At 50.7% G+C, this 23,166-nt stretch overlaps 2 protein-coding genes and 1 long non-coding RNA gene across 9 annotated transcripts in view; 1 reads left to right on the top strand and 2 right to left on the bottom strand.

Annotated features, from left to right (window-relative positions):
• RNF220 (ring finger protein 220) overlaps positions 1–13,591 on the top strand; it is a 214,004-nt gene extending 200,413 nt beyond the window's left edge. For all 7 annotated transcript variants that reach the window (XM_027683047.1, XM_027683043.1, XM_027683044.1 and 4 more), the window contains 3 exons: positions 878–986; positions 2,100–2,174; positions 10,552–13,591. In XM_027683047.1, the coding sequence (XP_027538848.1) occupies positions 878–986; positions 2,100–2,174; positions 10,552–10,623 (256 nt within the window). In that variant the 3' untranslated portion in view covers positions 10,624–13,591. The remainder of the gene's footprint in view (positions 1–877; positions 987–2,099; positions 2,175–10,551) is intronic.
• Positions 6,262–10,540, bottom strand: LOC113967465. The gene is made up of 3 exons (XR_003534176.1): positions 9,967–10,540; positions 7,606–8,217; positions 6,262–7,473 (listed from the first exon to the last, which is right to left on the bottom strand). It is a non-coding gene; the product is annotated as an uncharacterized LOC113967465 (long non-coding RNA).
• A 5,058-nt stretch (positions 13,592–18,649) lies between the features above and the next one.
• On the bottom strand, positions 18,650–22,720 carry TMEM53 (transmembrane protein 53). Its single transcript, XM_027683050.1, has 3 exons — positions 22,609–22,720; positions 22,036–22,154; positions 18,650–20,232 (listed from the first exon to the last, which is right to left on the bottom strand). The coding sequence occupies exons 1-3, from the start codon at positions 22,682–22,684 to the stop codon at positions 19,570–19,572; spliced, it is 858 nt and encodes a 285-aa protein (XP_027538851.1). The 5' UTR covers positions 22,685–22,720; the 3' UTR covers positions 18,650–19,569.
• Between the last annotated feature and the right edge of the window lie 446 nt (positions 22,721–23,166).

Raw genomic sequence — 23,166 nt, 5'->3', positions numbered from 1 at the left:
TTGAGGGCCCCTCCTTATGCCTGCACAGTGTAGAAATCAGGTTTTGCAGCATGCCAGTGACACATCCTTGTCTATAATGCTCCCTGCATCTCATTTGCTAAGCATTGCTGTCTGCCCTTGCTTTTAGGTTGGCAAGTTGCTCTTTTCACCAGCCTTGCAGAACCATGAAAATACACTTGCCTGCCCTCAGCACAGCGCCTCTGTGACAAAAGAGAGAACGTTGCCCATCAAAAATGACCCTAGGAAATGGGAAAGCAGGTTGTGAAGCTGCCTTTAGAAACACCCTGTTGGCAGTGTTCAGTGCTGTTGGTTTCTCCTTTTTTTTCAGTATTAGAACCCAAAAAACTAGGGCTTTCATTAATAAAAAAGCATTGTGTTGATCCTGTGTAATGAGCTGATGCTGTGTTACATGAGGTTGATGGCCAGCAAAGGCCTCCATTCTCTGAGGGGAAGAGCAGCTCCTATTGCCCACAAAAAGTTATCTCAGCAGCTTTGAAGCAACGTACAGAACTTTGCCTCAAGCGTGTGATCCTAAATAATCTCTTAAGAGAGAGAAGAAAAAAGGCAGAAAGCAAACAAAAAAACCCAGCAGAAATACCTGTTCTTTAAATGTCTGTGTCTTGTGGAAATTTGCTCTGTATGAAGCTGCCAACTCCAGCATCAGTTGTGTTCTTTGGTGGTGTGTTTGGAAGTGTTTAGTAGGACACTAAAGAGTTCACAGTGGGCTTTTCAGGAATTCTGCTTTACCCCACGGTGGATATATTAGTTTGAGTATTATGCCATTTCCTGTGCAGTACCTGTTGTGGGATCCTTTTTCCCCCAAACTCTTAAGAGTCTTGTGTGCTCAGTGATGCTCACACTCCATCATCTTTTGCAGAATTACAGAAGACTCTGCAGTGACAACATTTGAAGCGTTAAAGGCTCGTGTCCGTGAGTTAGAAAGGCAGCTTTCCCGTGGGGACCGCTATAAATGTCTCATTTGCATGGTGAGTAGCACTCCACTTGTGGTAATGAATCAGAAATGTCTTGGTATCTTTGCTGAGGAGGGGATAAGCTTTTCTCCTTTTTTCAGGCAGAATATGGGGGAGCTCATCACCAATTAGCCTTCCAAATGAAGGTGGTCTTAGCAACCAAAATTTCTGTATGCATTACGTTGTTCCTATGGTATTTGCAGCTGTCCATCTATATCTGGGAAAAAAAGTTCCGACTTCCCAAGACTTTGAGCCTTCCTATAGAACACTCCCAGATATCAAGCATCCTCTTACTGCATGTCCACATTTACATGCATAGGAGAGAGCAGAATCTGTGATCAGAGAGCCACTTTCTCTGATTTGGGAACAGGAATGTTGCCTGAGCATTCAAAAGTTGTTGATGCCCTGCTTGCTCTGTGCTGATGCTGTGGCTCTCCTAAAGAAGGGCAGCAGCTCCCTCTGATGGTCCGAGCCTGCAGGGCTCTGCATCTCCTCTTGGGTTTCTGTTCTGCTCAGATCAGGAGAACATTCTGCTTGGTGGAGAGCTCCCTCTGCAACTTCATCTGGATGCACGGGGTTCTCTCTCCCAGCCAGCTCACAGCTTGTAGATGTGGGAGTGCAGCCCTTGCCATTCATCCCACAGAAAGAACAACAACTTACTCTCGCTGCTAATTTCCAGAGGTTTCTTAGGAATGACAGAAGATACTCACACGTCTGCTGAAAGAGAAGCAGTATTCTTGGGATGTAGTTAAGCTGTTCCTGCAGAGCTATGAATTGTGATAAGGGTTGATCTTGCCCTGTCACTGGTTTTTGTATGATCTGGTGACCTTTCTGATGAGAATAATGGCAGGTGGCCACAGCGACTTCAGATGCTTTTGCGATAACCGTGCTGAGCCAGGTCACCACTTGAGTGGATTATGGGCTTCCAACAGGAGTTCTGGGAAGCCAAGAAAAGGGACTGCAGGAGACTTTCAGCCTCTTCTGTACAAACATTACAAAAATGCAACTTACATATTACACAAAACACCAGGCAGTGTTACCCACAAAGAGAGGCATTGTGACGGGGTTGGGAGTGAAGAATCAGTAGATCCCTGCTGTGGAAATAACCTGTTTGCTTCTTCTCCTCAGGACTCCTACACAATGCCCCTGACTTCCATTCAGTGCTGGCATGTGCACTGTGAAGAATGCTGGCTGCGGACTCTGGTGAGGCTCTTGACTACTTTCTTGTTCACTTACAGCCTTTCCCCTCTCTTCTTTCATACTTTTAGATCACCACAGGGAAAGGTGCTTTTTGCTTTATTTTAGATAATGTGAGTGCTGTGCCTGCAGACTGCCCAAACCTTGCTGTGTAACACCCCACTCTAGCTTTGACTTGAGTGAGTTTTGTTTGAGTCATTGTGACCAAAGTGCTGTCCTGCCCCTTGCTTGTTGCTCCACTACTTTTGGGCACAGCCACTGCTCGTTGAAGAGCTCTGTGCCAGGGACTACCTTGCCTTACAGTAATTTCCTGTGGACCATCCATGCAGAGAGGTAAAGCTGTGAGAATGGAGGCCAAATCCGCTGAGATTTCATGGAGCGGGTAGCTTCTGAGAAATGTAATATTCCCCCGAAGCAAAGGAAATCATCTTCAGGAGAAGAGGATATGGAAGGGAGCTTTTATGAATATGGATCTGTATTTTTTAGATTATTTGAAATAGCACTGTGTGGTTTTCAAGCATATGCCATCCTGTTTAGAAGTTTGGGGACTACCTTGAACATAGAATAGGTGACCCAGTAGAGCAGCAATTTATACATGTATTAAAGGACATCAGGTTAAAATTTGTTATTTAATGAAGTGTTTTCTTTTCCTGTGTTTAAACTGTGGGTTTTATAATCAGCCTTTATTGTCCCCTCTGCAGCTGATCTTCAAACTTTCATTTTGCTTAAGCTGGGGAGTGGAAAATAGTTGTGCTTTCTAGTTCTCCTGTTAGCAAGATGATACGGTGTTGGGTTGCAAAAAATGTAAGGGAGTGCCACTCCTAAAAACTTGTTCCTGTAAGGCATTACTCTACTTTATAGAACACGTTGTGTGCTTGGAATTACGATTAAGCTGATCATGCTCCTTTAAATCCTGCCTTTTAAAAGTCTTGTCCAAGAAAAGTTACCAGGATGGTGAAGTGCCTGTGGGCTTGAGTACTAATAGCAACTCAATAACTTGGCTATCCCTTGGGCTGTATTTTATAGCTCTTCAGCTACACCCCGTCACTATTTAGTTTATACAAGCTTTTGTAAACATTTTAGCAGCATGTTATAAAAGACACATATGTGGGCACATAGCTGTGAGGTGTTGGGATGAATGTGTACTCTGCCACCTTTGCTAAGTGAAGAGTAATCTTGTCCTTCAGCAGTGCTGCAAGCGCAGGATAAAACACTAACATACTTTTCATTTTCTTTACTCTGAAGTCTTTGTCTTCTCCCCTTCCCACCAGCCTCAAGTCACCTTCTAAATCTGTGGCACCAATTTCAGGCTGCTCTTAGACTCAGCAGCAACTTAGTTCAACTTCAGTCAGGCCCCGTTGTGTCATGTTCAGCAGTCACGGCTGCTCATGAGAACGGGGAAACTCACTCCAGGTGCTCAGGGATTAGCATTTTCCTTGCAGAGTGGGAGCCATCTCCCCCTAGAATTCCGTGAGAAAGGTGGGGATGAAGCTGGCTGTGTGTGATCTGCACATGGCTCTTCTGCTGACCAGGCAGGCAGGATGGGAATAGTCCAGCAAGACATCATGTTAAGATTTGGCACTTGCATAGGGGAAGCAATTAATAAGTGACTACTCATGTGTTCCCCAGTCCTAGTCTCTCCCTGCAGCCCCCAATTTATTAAACCAGGCCTTTTCACAAGGCATGCTTGCACTCCCTCTCCCATCTCAAAAAAAATCTCCCAGCCTGTGTTCGCATGTTTCTAATGTAACCATTAAAATGTAGCCTGAAGACAGCAATAAAAACCCTGGAACGCCTTGGTGCTTTTGTGTCTTGATCAAAGTCAATGTGTGTAATCTCGTTAAGACTGCCCTCCTTCCCCCCCTCCTTTTTTATGAATTTAATGGCATACAGCAGCTGGGCTCAGTGTTTAATGCTTACCAACCTGCATTGTTCTAATTAAGGTATCTCCTTTTATTTCGGGCACAAAAGAGACTCTTGTTTTTTTTAACAAGCGAGGAGCTGTGGGATAGTGTGTGTAATAATCGCTGCTGTTACCTTTCCCTGGGTATAAAGCTGGCTCCCCAGTGGGGTTGGGAGGAGGGAGCCTGCGCGTGCAGCACACATGGAAAGACTTGGCTGGGGGAGAGGGGCAGCATTTTTCTTCTGTTGTGCAATAAACAATTTGTTGAAGTTAATAGGAGTTGGGGCGGGCAGGTTGTGTTGGGCTTCCGGCCCCTTTTGAGCATTCTGGAGATCTGCCATCCCTGCTGGTGAAAAGTCCCCTTTCTCCTCCATCCCTGTGGTTCGTGTGCCCGGCCAAGATCTAATATGAAATTAGAGTGTGAGTGTGTCTGAGAGAGCGAGGATCATGTGCTGAACAAGGCCCTGGAACTGAGGGTTCAGAGTGCCTGGGGGCACTTCTAAACCTCTGCAGGGCAGTGAACACAGGGTGAAATTTGATGCTCACATCTGTCTGTGGGCCTAAGGTTTAAACATTTTCTGGGATATGACACTACAATGATCTGAGCATCTCTAGTATCCTCTGACTTTGGTGGCGTGAAACCACAGCCATGAGCTTGCTGCTCCCTACTTGCTGGTTGTCTGGGACGCTCAACACAGTGACATTTTTCATTCACCTACCCTGCGTGGTGAGAACTAGTTGATATCTTAAAGTTATGCAAAAACCAGGACACGGGCCTGGAGTAACTTATCTGTGATCCCTTTTGGAAAGCCCTGAAAACATGTGCAGGTTCTTCAAAGATAGGAAAGGAAATGATGTGGCAGGAGCAAGGCTTAGCCTGGGCAGCAGGAGGTGGGTTCATTTCCCTGAACAGAGACTGTCCTTGTGGCAGGTGTCTGTCCTCAGCTGGTTGTTGGACTGCAGCCCCGAGTCACTGGGGATGAATCTCCCTGTGGTACAATCTGCCCCTTCTCCATCCTTCCCAGTTAACTGAGAGTTAACACTAGTACAGCTACTAGTGTGTGGGATTTGTATTTTCCTTCTCTTGGGAAGGGTGCTCTAACAGTAGAGATGTGCCATCTGCTTTGCTGGGGAGGTTTGGAACCTCCACCCTCTGAGGTTTGTGAGAACAGGTTTGATGTGTGTCTGTCTGCAGTAATTCAAGTTGAGGTGATATTTGCCAGGGGAGTGGGTTGGTGAGTTCTTGACGTCCCTCTGAGCTGTAATTCTGTGATCTCCCAAACCCTGGTATCTTTCTTTACGAAGTAAATGTAGTTAGAAGGTAAGTCAGGCTGTTGCTTGCCAGTGATGGAGCTGTTTGTGGGTGCAGGGGCTGAAAGAGGACAGGTTTATTTGAGCAGATGCAGTTTACTGAGTTTCCCCCATCACCTCTACAGCCAGAGCCAGCATTTCCCGTGGGTATTTGCTGACCCCAGGCTTGCGCTTGCCTGCCTTGGGCTTATGTGAAAATGACAACTGCAAGAGCAGGAAAAAAAACACTTCTAAAAAACCTTCTTCATCATAGAATGCTTCCAGGGGATCCATCAATAGATGTGTGTGCTCTGCAGTTGACACACTTATACCTTTGCTGGTTTACTGTGTTCTTAGCTTTCCCACTTCAATACCCATGTGGGCTGGAGTAGTTTTGTACAGAACAGCCCAGATACAGAGCAATCTTTCTGGGGGATTCCTGGGTGCTTCCAGCAGCACAGGGACCTCCTGAGTCAGCAGCTGCACGGAGGATGCTGCATGATGATCATTCACAATGCTCCTGTGTGCAGTGAGGTTCTTTGGTCATTCATTAACATTTTTTCAGCTCTGGCCTGTGGGGGTGAGCTCCACCCTTTGAGGAGGCTCTGTGAAAAAAGTTGTTCTCCTGGTGGTTTAATCCCGATACCTGACAACTGGAGGGTACCCCACAACAGCAGTGGGGAGCAGCTGCTTCTCTGGGAATTAGCATTTGAAGAGAAGAAGCTGCCACTTCATGTGAAGGCATGGGTGAGAGAGAGGGCTGTCACCTTGGTTGAGAATTGGATCTTGACATTCTGTTCCTCTCCTGGCAGAAGCTGGCTCTTGGTTTGGGTCCCTCTTGCATCTCTCTATTTTGATTTTACTTCCTCTCCTTGCTCTGTGTGTGTGTGTGTCTTTATTCTCTGTGCCTGGTGGCATGTTGTGCTTGGAAATTGCCCATTTTTAGACCCACAGGACAGCAGGAAGTGCCTAAAATCCTTCCTTTTGAGTTTCCCTGCTTTAGCCAATTTATAGCAGACGTCACACCATTTTTTTTTAAGAGGCAACTTTAAGACAAACTCCTCCAATCCTTCCTGGCACCATGTAAGCCCTAACGACTTTTCAACATCTCAACTCTCGTTAATGTATTTTTCAAACTACTACCCCAAGTGATTAGCCTGTATTGTGGATCAATCACTTGCCAAATTTTAATTAAGAAAGGAGGAGAAAAAATAAACTCCATCCTGGTTCCAGCCCCGTTTCTTTGCTTTGTTAACAGCCCTGGAGCAAACTTCTTGCAGCAGAGTTTTATAAACCCCTCAAAACTGGGGTTTATAATGGAAAAGCTGAGGTGGCCTTTACTCTAGCACACACAGCTATAACACATCAAGGCTTTTCCATGTAGCTATGATGAAAGGAGCAGAAGGACCTGGAAAAAAAGAAAGAAAGAACTGGCCGACAGGTGGGACTTATTATTCCACAGCATTTTTATTTCAAGGGAAAAGTTTAGTAACCCCAGCTGGCAGGTGAGCAGTGGGGGAGCAAACGCTTTTTCATTGTGCCTGTGCCAGCATGTGTGTGTGTGTGTACAAGCTTATGTGCCTCTCCACAAGAGAGGAGAGCCTAAACTCTGGTGCTGATAAACGTACACCTACTCCTGAAGTCAGATGTTAGGAGCAAGGTTCTGAGCAATTTCAATCTGAAAAGAAAAAAACCAGGACTTAGTTCTGAATTTAACACACATGCTTTATGTGTGCAGAGGAGGACGGTTTTATTTCATAAAAAGGAAGAAAAATGCATCCCCAAGGGTCCAAAGTAATTATTTTTGCCTGAACTGTTAATACCAAGCATAAGTACTAGAGAGACCCTGAGCCCAGCGTGCCACGTGCAGCCTGTGCAGCGTTCAGGCCAGGCTGCTGAAGGTCTCCAGCATGCTGTTGTTCCCAACGTACCCAGGCTTCAGAGCTCCAGGATGAGCTCCACTTCCCATGTGCAGGTGAAGCAACGTCCACCACTGCCCTAAATCAGTCTGTGATCGTGTAGCTTTTGCAGAAAATAGGTCAAGCTCCATGTGTTTGGGTTCTGCTTTGTGGGGTGGTTGAAGAAACTTGAGATGCCTGCGTGCAGCTCAGCCTTAGGTGGGAGAGTGGATCAAGCCATCAGCATGTGGTGCAGAAAATAGATCTCAGGGTCAGAGATCCCAGGATATTCCAAGATAAATCCACTCATCTTCCCTTTCCCTGTGGTGTAAAGGAACTACAATACCTGACCTTGCTTTGCCGTGGAAGAGAGCAGCAAAGCTGCAGTCGGTTTAATCAGGCTTGTTCTGCCATCCCTGTGGGCTGATGGTGGAGGGCTGCTGCAGACCTGGTCAGAGTGGCTTTCCAGGAACCCAGACTTCCAAATTTTCCTGCAGTGAGCTGTCTAGTCTGTGTTAGGGAGGTTGCCCTTGCTAAGGGTCACACACATCTGCCCTCAACTGTCTCAGTGCAGCTTCACATCCCAGAACGGAGCACGAGGTGCAGGAGAGTGAGGTGGCAGCAGCTGAGGTTGGCTTTTAGCAGAAGCAAACTCAAGGAGGTTCAGTGCTCCTCCCCACCCACCTGCAGGCAAATGTCTCAGACTTCCTTGGAGCTGAAAGAGCAGCTGAAGTGCTGCTGAGCACTGCACAGGGGCACTGAGAAGCAGGGGCCATGGTCTGAGGTGTCAGCAAGCACTGTCCATCCTTCGCCCCAGACTGAAGGCAGGCTGAGGTATTCGATGGGTCTGAACGCTGGTCCTGCAGAAGGTACTTTGTATCCTGGTGCATTGTGCAGAGAGGCAGGAGCTCCAGCTGCTTGGTTGGATGCTTTGCTGCCTTTTGTGTGTAAGCTGTGCCTGTCTTGGGAAAGAGAGCATGGACACAGATGTGGCCAGCAGTTCCATCTGGAATGGTTAACATCCCCATGCACACTTACTTCTGCTTGTCAGGGCACACAGGAAAGCTCAAACAGGCAGCTGCCAACTGCTGTCCCTTGGACAACACGCTGTGAATTAATTCCTCAACGCCTCCCTGCCACTTCCTTTGGGACCCTCCGGCTGCAAAGATGATGCCAAGAGGGCAACCAGGTGCAACGGGTGCCTTGATGAAGGACCAGGGAACTGCATGGAACTGAGCAGGGACTCAGTTGAAACAGGCTATTTTGTGGCATTTGCATCCGGATTAGTGAGCCCCTCCATGGGGGTGCTGCTGTGTATCCTGGCCCACAGTGTCAGAAAGGGCAGATGTTTACGTTTTTCTCTCCTTCGTATTGTTGGCACTGCAGCAAGTTTTTACTAGGACATGCAGGGTTAGAGCTTGCCCTTTCTGTGCAGGCACAGTGGGATGGTCCCTACCCCAGAAGGCTGAAAATCTAAACAGACACAGTAGTTGTCCCAGATAACTAAAAGGATGTTCCCACGGGAATCAGCATCGGAGTTAGGTGCAACATCCAGACCACCAATGGTCTGTCCCACTGCCAGTCTGTCACTCACCCTGAGAGTGATGCCTGAGGTGTTTTGAGTGTCCATCAAGTGTTTCATTCAACTCTAGCTCAACAAGACTTTGTGTGTGGCTGGTTCAAATCTCAGGTGCAAAGGCCCATGGTCCCCTCATGTGTCAGGGCAGCTGTTGAGCCACTATCAGCTGTCAAATGGCAGCCTGATTGTTCAAAAGTCCAAAGCTCAGGGAATAGCAAGTGTGTGAAGTCCATGTCTGCCAGGAATAACATGCACTGGGAGCAGGGAGGGGACTGGTTCCAAACTAGTCTGCGGTACTGCAGAGCAAACATGACTTGCACCTCTTTGGAGGTGCACCCTTGTGAATTACTTGCACTCATATAAATTTTCTGTATCTGGGACGCTCTCCTCTAGATTCTCCTTAGCCTAAAGAACTTGCAGGGGAAAAGGCCCCTGTCCTGCCTTTGCAGGTGTTGTCACAGAGCAGAGAGGGCCTGTTTTAAGGGTGCTTGCCTTTTGTAAGCAGCAATGCCACCTCCTCTGCTAGGGATGTACCCAAGTACAGGCAGCAGTACCGAAGCAGTGCCCTGCCCTGCTGCCGCACTCACTGCTGCAGGCACTGCAAGAAGCCCTCCTCAGGGAGAGCAGCAGCATCACTGAACCAAACGGCCCCAGCTCTGCCAGCCAGCCCCATGCAGGCCCTCACAGTGTTGCACTCCTGTCAGCTCGCTTGTCACACCGAGTGCTGGGCAGGAGCTGCTGAAAGGGCCTGTCTGACAGCAGTGAGCAAAACTTGGGGTGCTTGGACAGAGCCTGTGCTCAGTTCTGTGCATCAGGTCCCGTGGAGGCTGTGATCGGTGCTGAAAGCCAGGGCATCCCGATTTCCTGTGCTGCTAGTGCTGTAAATGGGAGGCTGCCTCACAGCAGAGCCATCTTTCTGTCGTTTTTCCCCATCAGTTGTCTGTCACATCTGCCAATCTAATGATGACTGGCTTAGGTTGACCCCGATTCTGAGGCTTGTTAACACCTCTTGCTGTCAGGCTCTGTAATAGATGGCACATCAGCCCTTGTTTTATTTCATGTAGTGTTCATGTCGGCCACCCATTACCCCACCCCAGCTCACATCACAGTTTGCTGGTTTTAGCTCACCTTGGCAGAAGAGACTCATCTCTGCAGCTTCTGTGCAAGCTGGGGGGACAGGACCAGGGTTTCCTTCATGCCAGCAGCTCGTGGGCTTTTGCAGGATGGCCGAGGCACTGCCCCATCGTGCTGCCCTGAAAGAGATGGTCCAAGCCCACCATGAACCAGCTCAGGCATGAGAACCTGCTGAAAACTTAACTTGTTCCAGCTGGGTTGATTTTCTGCCTGTTCAGGCACCTGAACTGGCTCATTGAGGGCTGCAGGTGAGCGAGAGAAACAGAAAGGAGCAGATCTCCCTGGCAGCCAGTGGTGCCAAGTTTGATGACACACATTGGCTCTGGGTTTCAGCCCCCCAGAGCTCCTGCTTGCCCAGCAGCCTCATGCTGGGGACTGGAACAGGACAAGGGGCTTGTAGGGCAGGCAAGAAAGGTGTTGTTTGGGGCTCCCCCTTCTCACAGCTTGTTGGGAGGGGACAGCCCTCGCTGAAGGGAAGGGGGGTGACACTGCTGCTCCTGTGAGGTTGCAGGCCCAGGGCAGGGCCGTGTAGGTTGTTCTTCGTGCTCTCACACTTTGTGTCTCGTCTGCTGCTTGCAGGGTGCCAAGAAGCTCTGTCCCCAGTGCAACACCATCACGTCTCCCGGAGACCTTCGGCGCATCTACTTATGAAGGACCCGGCGGTGGGGCGGGACCCAGCGACTCGGCTCAGCTCATCACACCCAGGGGGAGAAGAACGACCGCAACAAAAAAAAGACGTTTTAAAATTTAAAGAGAAAAAAAAAAAACAAACCAGAGACTCCAGACATGGACTCGAGGATACAGGAGCAGTGGGGAGCCTCGGCTGCCAGGTCCCGCAAGTTGAGACCTCCTTCAGCATCTGCAGCGGGCAAAACCAAACCCTTTGTTGTGAAGCCCCCTTTTTTAAAACCAGTGTTCCCCATCACCCGTTCCCTGGAGCTGGCTTTGCATTGTGGATGGCTCGTGAGCCGTCCTTTGGACTGTGTTGTTGACCACTCTGCCCCCAGGAGACTGGGGAAGGGACCCTTGACAGAAAGATGTTAAATAACCTGTAACTTGTGTTCTTTGTTCAGTTTTGTTTTGTTTTGTTTTTATTTGTTTTGGTTTGGTTTTTGGTTTGGTTCTGTTTTGGTTTTTTGTGGTGTTCTAGTGATAACAAAAAGGTTTAAAGAAAAAAAAAACACACCCAGGCAGAAATGAAGCACATGTAATATAGATTATATATGTTTACAATGTTGTGTATAAATGGGATAGACTCAAACATTACATACTAATAAGTTTCCCTTTCTTTTCTTTGGGTTGTATTTTTTTTAAAGAAGAAAAAAAATGAGCAGAGAACATTAAACCCATATTTTTCTTGGTTCAGCAAAGTTTTGGCATTAAAGTCATTAGTTTAAAAAAAGTATATATATACATATATATAATATAAATGGTTTAATGTTCTGTGGTGTATATTTCCTCATTCAGATATGAAGTTAACAGCTTTTAGTAATGGCTGTAGCATTGCCCATAACTTACAGAACTTATGGGGAGTAGAGGAGGTGGATTTTTGTCATTAGTTGTAGCTAATGGGGCTATTTATAATAGAATCGTTATCCCCGGAAAGACACAGCTTTTAACTCCTCACCGGGGGGCCGGGCAGGATGGAGGAAATCTGGCTCAACCCCTTTGCCTTTTCCAGCTGGGGAAGGGGCAAACGGTGTGGAGCTGGAAGGAGGGAGTCAGCTGGAGCCCTGCCTTCTCCTCGGGCTGGGAGTGCCTGCTCGAGGGGTCCGGCTGATCCCCTCTGCCTCCTCCAAGGCTGTAGCACCTTCCCCTGCCCGGCTTTGCTTTCCTTTCCTCCAGGCAGCATTTGCTGGCTGAGGATGCCTGGGCTGCTCAGGACGGTGGGGAGGTGGGGATGGCAGGGGACAGGGTGGTCGTGCTGGTGGCTTTGCCCAGAGAGCTCAGCCAGTTCCCTCACGGGTGTGGCTGCAGCGGGCCCAGTGCTGCCCCGCAGAGCTGTGCAAACCCTGCAGAGCCAGCCCTGCCCTGCACCCACATCCCGCAGCTCCCACCCTCCTACAGCCTGCATTTTGCCCAAGAGGTTTTGGCATTAGGGCAGAGAGCTAAGCCAGTCCTGTCTCATCCACACCACCACCCCCAGGGTGTCCAGCAGAGACATTTCCAGCTGAATCCAGAGGTCCCCCACAGCCCCAGCTCCTTCCACACAGTCTCTCATGCTTGTCCCTGTCTCCCATATCCTCAGCCTTAACCAAAGCTGCCATCTGGCCTGGTTTTTTGTTTTTTGTTCTTTTATTGTCAGGACCCAAGAAAGAGATAACAATCCATTTTCCAAGACCTCGTGTGCTGAATTCTCCCAGCTCCACACTGTGCATCCCTGCCCTAGCTCCCTGCAGCCAGAAGACGGGGAGATGGGGAAGCTCATCTCCCCTGCTCCTGCAGGGTCTTTCCAAGCAGATCCCACCTGGCAGCAAAACGCGGCTGGGGCATTTTAAGACAGTTTGGGAACAGCGGTGGATGAGGGGTTTGGAACTGGGCCGCTGGGGTATTTCCAGAGAGGGAAAGGCTGGGGAGGCAGGATGTGGAGGGCAGGATGTGTTCCCTGCCCTGAGCTTGGTGCTGCTTTACAGAGAACAGCTGCTGGCCTTGGCATCTCCTGAGTGATTTCAGAAGGATCCCACTGCATCCAAAAAAAAAAAAACACAACAAACCAAATTGAAGGAGCTGCTATTTCATAAGCATCTCATCGAAAGGTGACAATTCCAAATTGGGAGTTTCCCAGGTCTCCAAGCTCATAGCAGTGTGTGGCCTCTGAGACCAGAGAGCTGCAGCCTCCTCTGCTCAGGGACATGTACCTGCAGAGCTCCCAGGGACCAGAGGAAGCCGAGGGACCCTGGAGGGTCCTGACCCCATGAGGAGACTGCAGGCAGGGCCTGCCCAGGGGGCTGTCACTGCTGGGTGACCCTGCACTCAGCAGCACTCGGGCAGGGGAAGGACAGGCACACACAGCTCGGGCTGGGTTTGTGAAGGGACAAAAACCTGGGGGAGACATGGCTGAGCTGGGAGTGTGCTGGTGCTGAGGTCTCAGATTTGGACATGGTGCAGGGTGGGTTTGAGAGACAGACAGGAAGGCAGGACAGGGCAGGACACCCCAAACCAGCCCTTCCTTGGAAGTAGGCCCTGGGAGGGAGCCAGGATTTCTGGCAGGTGTTGTGGACCAGCCGTGTGCTCTATGTACGTATGTGTAAAACCATATGTAACTAGTCATTGGTTCTTTGTTTTGGGGGTTATTTTTCGTTTATTTTTTTTGTTTAAATTGTAAAGCCATCCCCTGTTTTCAAGGGGGGGAGCTGCTGGGGGAAGGCTGGGGAGAGAGGCACCCCGGTTTGTAACAGGCATCTGCCACTTCCCCTCTTCTGTAATGAGTTTAAATGATTTAAAAAAAAAAAAAAACCTGAAATATCAGAGTTACCTATCTTTGCCCAAAGAATCCCAGTTGCACAAAGCGATATTCCGGTGTGTCGATGATTGTGTGTCAGTGTATATTATACAAAGAGGTACTTGTCACTCCCGTTTGTAAACTACATTTGACATTAATTAAACAAGTATAAATCTTCTCAGGCGCTTTCCGCCTCTCTGTGTTTCCCTTTGCAGGCGAGAGGCAGCGGAGGAGACACCCCCCCACCTCATGCCACAGCCCCTGGATGTGGGTAATGTCCCAAAGGGGAGTCCTGGTCCTGTTGGTGATGCAGGGACAGATGCAGGGGGATGCTGGGACACTCGCCAGACCCCACCACGGATTGGTTGCCCCAACTGGTCCCCCCTGGTAGAGCCAGGAGGGCAGGGCGAAGGGCACCCCTCGGGGGACACCCCCATAATGAAGTCTCCTCGGCTGCATTAGCTGGGGGCAGGAGGCGCCCAGCCCCAACAGATCCATACATCCTGCATTAGGGGCCCCCGGCGCAGTGTAGGGTTACCCCTGGCACAGGGACCGAGCCGGGGGGGCAGAGGTCGGGTTCCCCCCCTGCACGGGGCTGGCGCCGACGCTTTCGGTTTACAAACATTTTGCAGATGGGTCAATGGGGTGTTTCCAACCCCCTCCCCGTGGCTGCGTCCCCCAGGGATGGGGTGCTGGGGGTCCCCAGCACGGTGGGAGGAGGCAGTGGGGATTTCAGGGATCTCTTTCCATCTGCTGGGGCAAGGGTAGGGAAAGGTGGGGGGTGGAATTTAGCTGCTTTTTTGGCTGGCGAGGAGCGGCAGAGCATCTCAGCCCAAAGGAAGCCTGAGGCCAGGGTGAGGGGCTCTCCACCCACCCCGCAGCAGGCTGCTAATATTTTATTTAAAATATCTTTAGGAAGCGGAGGCCCGTGATGTATCGGATATATTGAGAAAATGCTAATGTGTAATAGCGTGTGTCAGGGGCCTCGTTCATCACCCCGCGCCGCCTTCTGGGGGATCCATATCTAATTAACAGTAATGAATGAGGGAGCCCACCTAATGACAGCCCGCCAGTTTGTTATGGAAATGAGGCAATCCCATTAGGCAAAACACTTAATTAAACAAACTGCTCGGAGTGTAGGCCAGTGCAGGATGGGCACAGGCCCTTTGGGGAACAAGGGGGGCCCTAGTACCCAGCCCCCCACATGCCAGGTGAGGGGCACAGAGGCTGCTGCAGCCCCTTAGAGCTGGGTCCCCATGGCCAACTCCAGCAGCAGCGGGCTGGGGAAGCTGAGGGGGAGCCACTGGGGGGTCCCAGCTGGGGAGGGGGCAGCAGGGCAGTTCACATCCCCCTCTCATCTTTCCAGGACGTCAATGGGCACAGAGGCCAAACACAGATTTCCAATCAAACGTGTGTACTTGGCTCCTGCTCTATTGACACTGAAGCAAGAAGGGCTCAAGGTTAATTCCTTATCAATACCCTATTGTCAGCTCATTCATCACTCGGCAGGGGCTGCCCAAGCTCTCCCTGCCCCAGCCCCCAAGGGTTTGGGAGGGTGACCGAAGGAGGCCGTGCACACCTCTGCCCACCCAGCCTGTCCCTGGCTGGTGGTGCTGGGGTGGGCTTGCAGCCATGTGAGGAGGCAGAAATGAGGGGATGGGGAGTCAAGTTCAAAGGGAACTTGATGTCAGGCAGGCAGAGCAAGCACCTGGACGGTGAGCCCCTGCCTCCCTTGCCTGAGTGCAGGAGCTGTGTGTAGAGTGAGCTGGAGAAGGGGGCTTGGCTAAGGGTCTGCTCAGGTAGTGGCTGTGGCCCCCATTTGTGCTCTCCTGTTTCCTAACTGCCCCCCAAGTCCCCAGCCCTGTGTGCTGGGTAGTCCTGCCAGCCTCTTCAGAAGAGCAGGACTAAACTCATCTTCCCCAGGGCTTGGGGACTATGGGGACCCCACGGGAGTGCCACAGTCACAATATGTGGAGTTTCCAGAGCTGGGCCACAGTCTGCTAATCACAGTATTGCAGAGTCACTTAAAAACCAGATAGCCTTCCCCGGGTGATGAAAAGGGAAATGGTGTGACCTGTCCTGCCAGGGAGGGAAGGGCAGTAAAGCTGTTTTTGCTGTTAGACTTTTTGTTTCAACATTCAGTTAAAACTGCGAAATAGGATCTAGTACAAATTCCAGGGGCAGGCAGCTCTATGGATAGACGCTGTCCTGTATTAACTCATGATCTCTCCTTATTGTTGTTGGAGTTAGTTCCTGCTGATCTTTCTCCTTTGCCCCAAGGGAGACTTTTCACAGGAGATGCTCTTAGGCACACAGAAGCGCTGAGCTGAGCCATGTTGGGGTCTTCTTGTTGGGATCTTCTCCAGGATCTGCTCCGCTGTCTCCCAGACTAGAAATCCCTCCACGCAGGAAAGAGGGGGCCTGCTGCCACCTCGTGGAGGTTGTTCCCACCCGGCACGGAGCTCCCACGGAGGTCGGCACAGCCACCCTCTGCCAGCTCCTCCTCCATCACCTCCGCGGGTGATGGAGACCGGCCTCACACCTCCCTCCTTCTCCTTCTAGGAAGACGCACAGGGGGTTGGGTTGTTTGGTTCCATCTCAGGCCGTTCACACTTTGCCATCACTGGCAGAGCTTCACCCGTAATCCTGGAACATCCCAACACGCGCCAAGATGGGACCTCAGCCCACACACTTCTAAAAGAACATCTTTGTGAGGTGTGGGCACAGGTCTGCCTTCACCCAGGGGCCTGGTTTCAATTACTTGTGCTGCAAGATGCTCCCCCCAACTCCAAAATCTGCCCCCTGGCTGGGCTGGATCCTGTTCCTGGCCTGCCCAGTTCCCCATCACAGCCTCTCCCAGTGCCCTGGGGCACCCTGGCTGCACAGGCACCCTCCCACCCCTGTGAGCAGCAGCTGAGCACCCTCCAGCCTGGACACATGACCACTAAGTGGCTTTTTTTCTTTTTCAAAACCTTCCTGTAACATCACCACTGCCTGGGGAGAGAGGGCAGCACAGGGGAGTGAGCCAGGAGCCAGCTCTCTCACAGAAAACACTCTCAAACTGATTTTGTTGCTGAGGGAAAGTTAGTTTTGTTTTTCAATAACAGTGGCAGCCAGCCCCTGGGCATCCTCCTCTCCCACCACTGCTGGTGTTTCACCCACACTGCTTCATGGTCTGCACAGGAGGGCCAGGCTGCAGGGAAAAAAGCTCCAGGCCACATCCCACTCCCTACCCACGAGGCAAGCCCAGGGACTCCGCATTTTCTCCTCCCAAAGAACAGATCTGCAGTACCCCTCCTTCCCACAGCTCGTCTCAGAGATTTACCTGGATTTGCCAAGATATCACAACCTTTGGGCTTTCAGTGTTGAGGCTGAAGCTCTTTAGGAGCACCGGCTGCGCCAAACCGTGACAGTTTAGCAAGGATTAAGGGTCTGAGGCTGGGTTTTTGTAAATCCAGTAGCGCTTGGATCAGTTCTCGGCCGTGTGCCTTCGGGCTCCAAGTTATTAACCTTCTGTTTCAAATAACAAGCCACGGGAATATAGAGGGCAGGAAGGTGGGGGCACACGCAGCTCAGGAAAGCAGAGGGCAACGTATCACACAGTGCATGTCACACACTGCTCACAATCGGAATTAAAACTTTTGCTGGGACTCAGAAAACAGGACCCACCTGGAGCGCTGGTGCTGTAAATCACTGACTTGCCTGAGACCATCCTGCTCCCACAGAGAGGTGTGTACACAAATTACCCCCGAATTTCGGGTCACTTTTGCAGCAGTGGAAAGGCCTGTGAGGAGGTTCCTGTTTGCAAAACCCACAGCACCTTTGGCTGCAGAGCTCCATCAGGCAGCACCCACTCCCTGCTTGCTGCCCTGGAAAGTGGGGGAAGTAGGGCAGAGCTGGACTGAGCTGGGGAAGTGGCAATCCCATGGTGGGGTGGTGAAGGTGGGGATGGAAGGTGTAGCTGACATGTGAGGATCTCCCCAGAGGAAGCTTTGCCACCCTGTCACACAGGGTCAGAGGGTTTACCTCCAGCTCCTGCCAGCCACGTTCTGCAACAGCCCGAGTCCTTAAATAGGAGAAGTTCAACAACACCCACAGCAATAAACAGGAACAGCAGATTCCCAGGAACAAACATATTAATTCAGAGGAGCATTATTATGGAGTGTTTAACTGTTCTGTAAATACCAAACCCATAGAAACCAGCGTGAGGGCAAGTGCTAGTTAAATAGCCTTTATCACCTCTGCTCCCTAAGAGTGTTCACAGTTCCACAGGGGCCTGCTTTAAAAAGGTGGAGATTGCTGATGGGCCTTTCTGGGGACAGGGGACCATGCCTGGACTTTACAGGTCCAAACCCTAGGAACAAGAATTTCTCCATGAAAAGGGGAAGGCTGAAGGTTCTTACACAGTGTAGCCCTCACAGCCCATCGTCACAGTGGAAGCTGAAACTGGGATCACACCTACAGAAGATGGGATCCCAAGCAACAAGGGCTCCTGTGCCTGGAGACAGCTTTCACTTGGAAAAAAAAAATCAAAGACAAACCAGGCCATCAGCCCCTTCTCAGTTAATTCTCACCTATTTTATACACCCCAGTCCTCCCTCTAAAACCACACCCAACATGGGGTTATTCTGCTGTAAATGAGGGTTGCCACACTAGTCTGCTAAAAACAGCTGTGCTGGTCACCACTGGCCACTCACCCTGCGCTTCTGTGAGGTGTTACAGTTCTCGTTTTAAACTTCCAAATTATTGTAGTGCCTCCCAGGGGACCTCCCCCTCTGTGTTTGGATCCAGAACAGCAAGTGTTTTGTAACTGTGGATGGCAGCACCCCAAGGGTGGGCAAGACCAGCACTGCAGCCCACAGGCAGCAACCACCAGTAAAAACCCTCATGTCTTTTACGTGCCAACCTCTCGAGGGCAGCTCCTTGTTCAAACAGGCCCCTGTCACAGCCCTCCAGAGCCTCCTCCTGGCAATTTAAAGTTGGCTAATCCTGTTCACCATGTTATTAACTTGCTGGCAATGCTGTGACATAGCATAAACATATTAGCAGGCTCTCCTCTGTCTTTATCCCCACTTCTCCCCCAAATAAACAACAAAACCTAAAACCAAACATGGCTATATTTCAGTGCAACAAGCCACTTTTCCACTAGGTGGAAGGAATTCATTTCTTCTACACACTGCATGGACTGCAAAGATTGATCACCTGAATAGAATAAATCATAGCTCCAAGAAACAGTTCCATTTTCCTCTGCAATTCCACCTTTGTATTTCAGAGGTCTGGCACAGCTGTAACCCAAAAGTTTACCTGCATATCCAGATGCACAATACAGGCTGCTCAAAGACACTCAATAACAAAGAAGTAGTTCTCCAAGAAAGCAAAACTACTCAGTGGAACACACAAAAGACTGGAAGAAAGAGAAACAAAACACAAGACACATTCAAAAACTTTAAGTTAAACCTTTGGGTCGAAGAACACAAAAGTTACCACAAACATTTGAGCTCCCACCCAGGATCAGAGCTTTGACTGTTCTATCTCAGCTATTTAATGAAACCAGGTGACAGGCTGGTCATAATGCCCTGCACACACCTCTTCCAGATCTTACACTTGGTTTCTGGGCCTGATCTCCATCAAGGAGCACAACAACAGCCGGGATGCACTGAGTGGAGCAAAAAATCCTGCAGACTTGGTTCTCTTTGCTCACTGCAATTAAAAGAAATGGCAGAGAGAAAAAAGAGCAAACAACAAAGACATGAAAGAGTTGTATTGTTAAATCAGTACAAGCCACAGAACATGCACAATTGACATCAGGGACAAGGAGACAACACGGAAAGCAGAGAACAAGAAGAGACAGGAAGAAACAAATAACAGTGTGAGATTCTGGTCTGTGACACCATGGTAAAGTACATCAACATGAACCATGACAGGATTTCACCTTCAGCACTATAAATTAATCCATATCTACTTTCTGCTATAATGTGGCCGGTCCAAAGACCAGACTGGAGGCTTCCACACTTGTAGACAGTGTGGGGGGGGAAAGAACAGAACCAAACCAAACAAGAAGTCTCTACTTTCCTCCCTTCAAAGACACAAAGGTAAAGGGGGTGACAATTTCCCTTACAAGCTGAGCAAAGCAAACACTGCAGGTCATTACAGCGCTAAGGGGGTGAGCCCTGCACACAGTCAGACAGGAAGGTCACGCAGAGGCTGCTGTAGTAGGTGGGATACACCCGCATGTGGCTGACGTGGGGCGAGTCCGAGAAGTCCACGGCTTTCACGGGGACACCGAGCTGCTGCCTGGTGTCAGCCATGTGCTTCACCTCGCTGGCCTTGATGATGGCATCGGCCTGGGAGTAGAGGTACAGCTCGGGCCAGCGCGAGGGCGCCTTCAGCAGGGCGTCGTAGTGGCTCTCGTGGACGAAGCGGGTCAGGGGGTACAGCAGCACCCGCAGCACAACGGCTCCAGTGGCAAAGGTGAGCAGGAGGAAATACCTGAGCAGCACGTTCATGGAGACCAAGACAATTGCCAGGGCGCGAAGGGCTCCTACCAAGTTTCTTCTGCCAGGGGTGCTGTCGAAAATGGTGCCTGCTACTTGGAGGTTCTGGAACGGCTTGTGGGTGTGGAGCGCCTCGATGATGTAACGGTACAGCATGACACCACCGTTGCTGAAAACATGGAAAAGAACCGGTCTGTCTTCAACCCTGTAGTGAAAGAGTAGCTCCAGGAGTCGCCTGGCTGGGGTTTGGAGCGATTTGATGCCAAAGGTCTCAGAGAAGAATATCATCCTCCATGGAGCCGTGTAGCGGATGACAGTGCACCCCTAAGAAGAACAGAAAGAGATCCCGAACACATTTAGGCTGTGCTGTAAATTACATGATGTAGGCAAACATCAGTGCAAAAAATGCAAAAATTTGGGACAGGTTTCCAACAGAAACCACAGGGCCAGAAGAACGTCTTTAGAGTCACTGATACGAACAGGATTACATTAATCGCAACATTACATAATCATAACACTGTTATGAAAAGGTCTCTGCGGAGGCAGAAGCCTGGCTTTGCTGATGTCTGAGATCCTTTCAAATCTTGCACTAATGGCATGGCCCCTGGGGACACTGCCACCCACTTACATGAGTGTTAGTCCTCACTTAGGAGGAGAAAATCATCTCTCTGATTCACAGACCTTCAGTATCAGCCATTTTGGTAAGAATGTGGTGCACATCCAGCTCATGACATTGAAACAAATACAAGAAGGAGGAGGAATTTCGTCCTCTCCTTGGGTAGCACTTGTTTGCAGCTGTCTCTGAGACTCACCCACAGCCACCATTGACAGGATTTTTGTAAACCTTCCTGAAATGTTCCAGCTGTGCAAAAGAAGAGCTCTGGCTCAGAGACTCAGAACTCCTGAGCAACTGCCTTTACACTTATAGCCTTGCACAGCAAACAGGATCATGGAGGATTTTCTAAATAGAACAGATGGAACCACATCTATAAATGCTTTAGATCTTTTCTGTCACCTAAGCTCACTGACATTACACACTGACAAACACAAGGCAAAGCCACCCAGACAGCCCTTCCTCCCAGAGCTCCCTAAGCAGTGCAGAAGGAAGAGGAGAATACCAAGTTCTTAAATCAAAGCCTTCTCAACCATCTTGCCATGGTTACTGTCACTCCCTCTTAGGGAGCTACGAAAACCCTTTCTCTCCTTTCCCCTTTCTGTGACCTTTCTGATAGGAAGTTATTTTCCAAGAAGTTGTCACGCTGCCCTGCAATGCACTCCTCATCTGCTCTGCAGCATCTCTTAGTCATAGCAGCCACTTAACAATTAATTCTTCACTAGATCAAGCCAATTAATGACTCCTGCACTCCACACGTCAACAACAGACTTGTTAATGTACAAACTTTACCACCTACAGCTGAAACAGATTTGGATAGATACAGGATTCCTTGTATGCTGACCAAGGAAAAAAAAATCTAGTGTTTCACTGGCTCCTCACACTACGAGCTGGGGTCATTCCAGTAAAACACAGCATTAGAAAGGAAAATATCAAAACTTAGGGAACTGGCAGTAGGATGGACCTCCCTAGTTCAAACACCAGGAGCTCCTAGTGAGAAGCTATGACTATCACAGGATGCCTGTTTCAGAGGCAGGATAAAATTAATTTAGATTACAACATTTACATGAATCATTTTCACAGGAAGGAAGAGCCAAAGGGGCGACAGATGCCGATGTGCTCTGTCAGTGCCCAGCCTTGCCAAGCCTGTGCTGTGGCCTAACAGCAAGCAGTAAACACAGGATCTTTCCCTGCATGTTTACCTGCCTGGAAAACTAACACAGTTCCCGTCATTCCTGAATAATCCCACAACTTTAAAAGCCTTAAAATACTTCAGTGATTCACAGAGCAGCTGAAAGTTTCTCCAGTGAAGTATTTTTGTCTCAGCTGCACACAGGAAGGTGACAGCAGCAGCTGTTAGATAACACTGCCTGGGCTCCGGGAGATAAGGAGCTTTCAACGACAGAACTCGCCACTCCCTCCCCATGACTCTGCAGATCGAGAGAGGCTTCAGAGCGACTTTACCAACATGCAGAAAAGAGGCAGTGCCATGAAAACACAGACAAGCTACTCACCTTCTGGCTGTAGATTGCGCTGTATTTGGCCAGGTATTTGTCCTGGCAGCCCGCCCAGCCCAGCAGGATCACCACGGGCTGGCGCTCTGCGTACCCTCTCTCCGCGCTGCTTTCTGAAACTAATCACAAGTTTTAACATGACGCCCCTCCGGTCTGCCCGAGCCGCAACTCACGGCAAACTGCCTGGTCAATGCAGTTTAAATGGAGTGGCGGAGCGGGCATTAGCTCGATCTGTCCGTCGGCCGCGAGCGCGGCCTCAGCCCGGTGTCCCCGCGGGGCCCCGCTCGGCAGGACAGCGCCGCTCCAGCCCCCGCAGCTCCCACCGCTCTCCAGTGACGCACAGCCAGTGCCGAGCAGATCCCCACGGGGAGGCGAAAGCCCTCCTCCCTGGGGCACCACAGGCTGTCGTGCCCCGCTGTTCCAAGGGGAAAAGCGAAGCGTCCTGCCCTGCCCTGTCCTCACTGCCACACACCTGCTACGGCACTCCCCCTCAGGGGTCCCCCCAAGCCCGCGCCCCCCAAGGTTCCCCCAGTCCCTGCTGTCCCTGGTGTCCCGGTCCCGCTCGCCCCGCACCGTGGTCCTGGTCCTGTCCTGGTCCCGGTCCCGGCTGCAGCTCCACCACGGCCGCCTCCAGCCCGTGGGCGCCCATGGCCGCGCTCACCGCGCTCCCGCCGCCGCTTCCGCCCTCCCCGCCGGAAGCCCCGCCCACCCCCTCCCCGCAGCCAATGGGGAGGGGAAGCTCCCGCCCCACCTCCCCGCTGGCCTTGCCCCATCCCCGCCCCCCATTTCCTTAGCAACGCGCCCTTAGCGACGGGCCCGGCGCCCCGCCCACTGAGGGCTCATTGGGTCGCGGGCGGAAAAGAAGGGCGGCGATTGGTGCGGCCGCGTGTCAGTTATTGTGCGAGGTAACCGCCCCCCGGGGCTGGGGGGCAGTGAGGGGCTGCGGGGCCGGGATGGGGGGAATGGTTGGGCCTGGAGTGGGGATCACACTCAGGGAGGCTGGGAATAGAGTGTGGGGGCTGAGCGGCGCTGTGGGCCTGAGCTGGGCGTTTGGGTCAGGAGGGGCGACGCAGGGGCTGGGCACGGGCGCCAGGGAGCGTGTGAGGGCCCGACGTGGGGTTTGGGGTGTAG

Source organism: Neopelma chrysocephalum, unplaced genomic scaffold, assembly GCF_003984885.1.
Source record: "Neopelma chrysocephalum unplaced genomic scaffold, ASM398488v2 Primary Assembly neopelma1_64, whole genome shotgun sequence".
In the NCBI taxonomy this organism is placed as follows: Eukaryota; Metazoa; Chordata; class Aves; order Passeriformes; family Pipridae; genus Neopelma; species Neopelma chrysocephalum.
The sequence above is the reverse complement of the archived record's forward strand: the minus strand, read 5'-3'. Positions and strand labels throughout refer to the sequence as shown.

Bases quoted from the DNA above. Each gene is read 5' to 3' on its own strand.
- TMEM53 (XM_027683050.1), bottom strand. From the start codon at position 22,684: ATGGGCGCCCACGGGCTGGAGGCGGCCGTGGTGGAGCTGCAGCCGGGA. The intron at 22,155-22,608 runs GTGCGGGGCGAG...ACTTGTGATTAG, and splicing joins AGGACAGGACCAGGACCACG to TTTCAGAAAGCAGCGCGGAG. The intron at 20,233-22,035 runs GTGAGTAGCTTG...TGTTCTTCTTAG, and splicing joins GCGCAATCTACAGCCAGAAG to GGGTGCACTGTCATCCGCTA.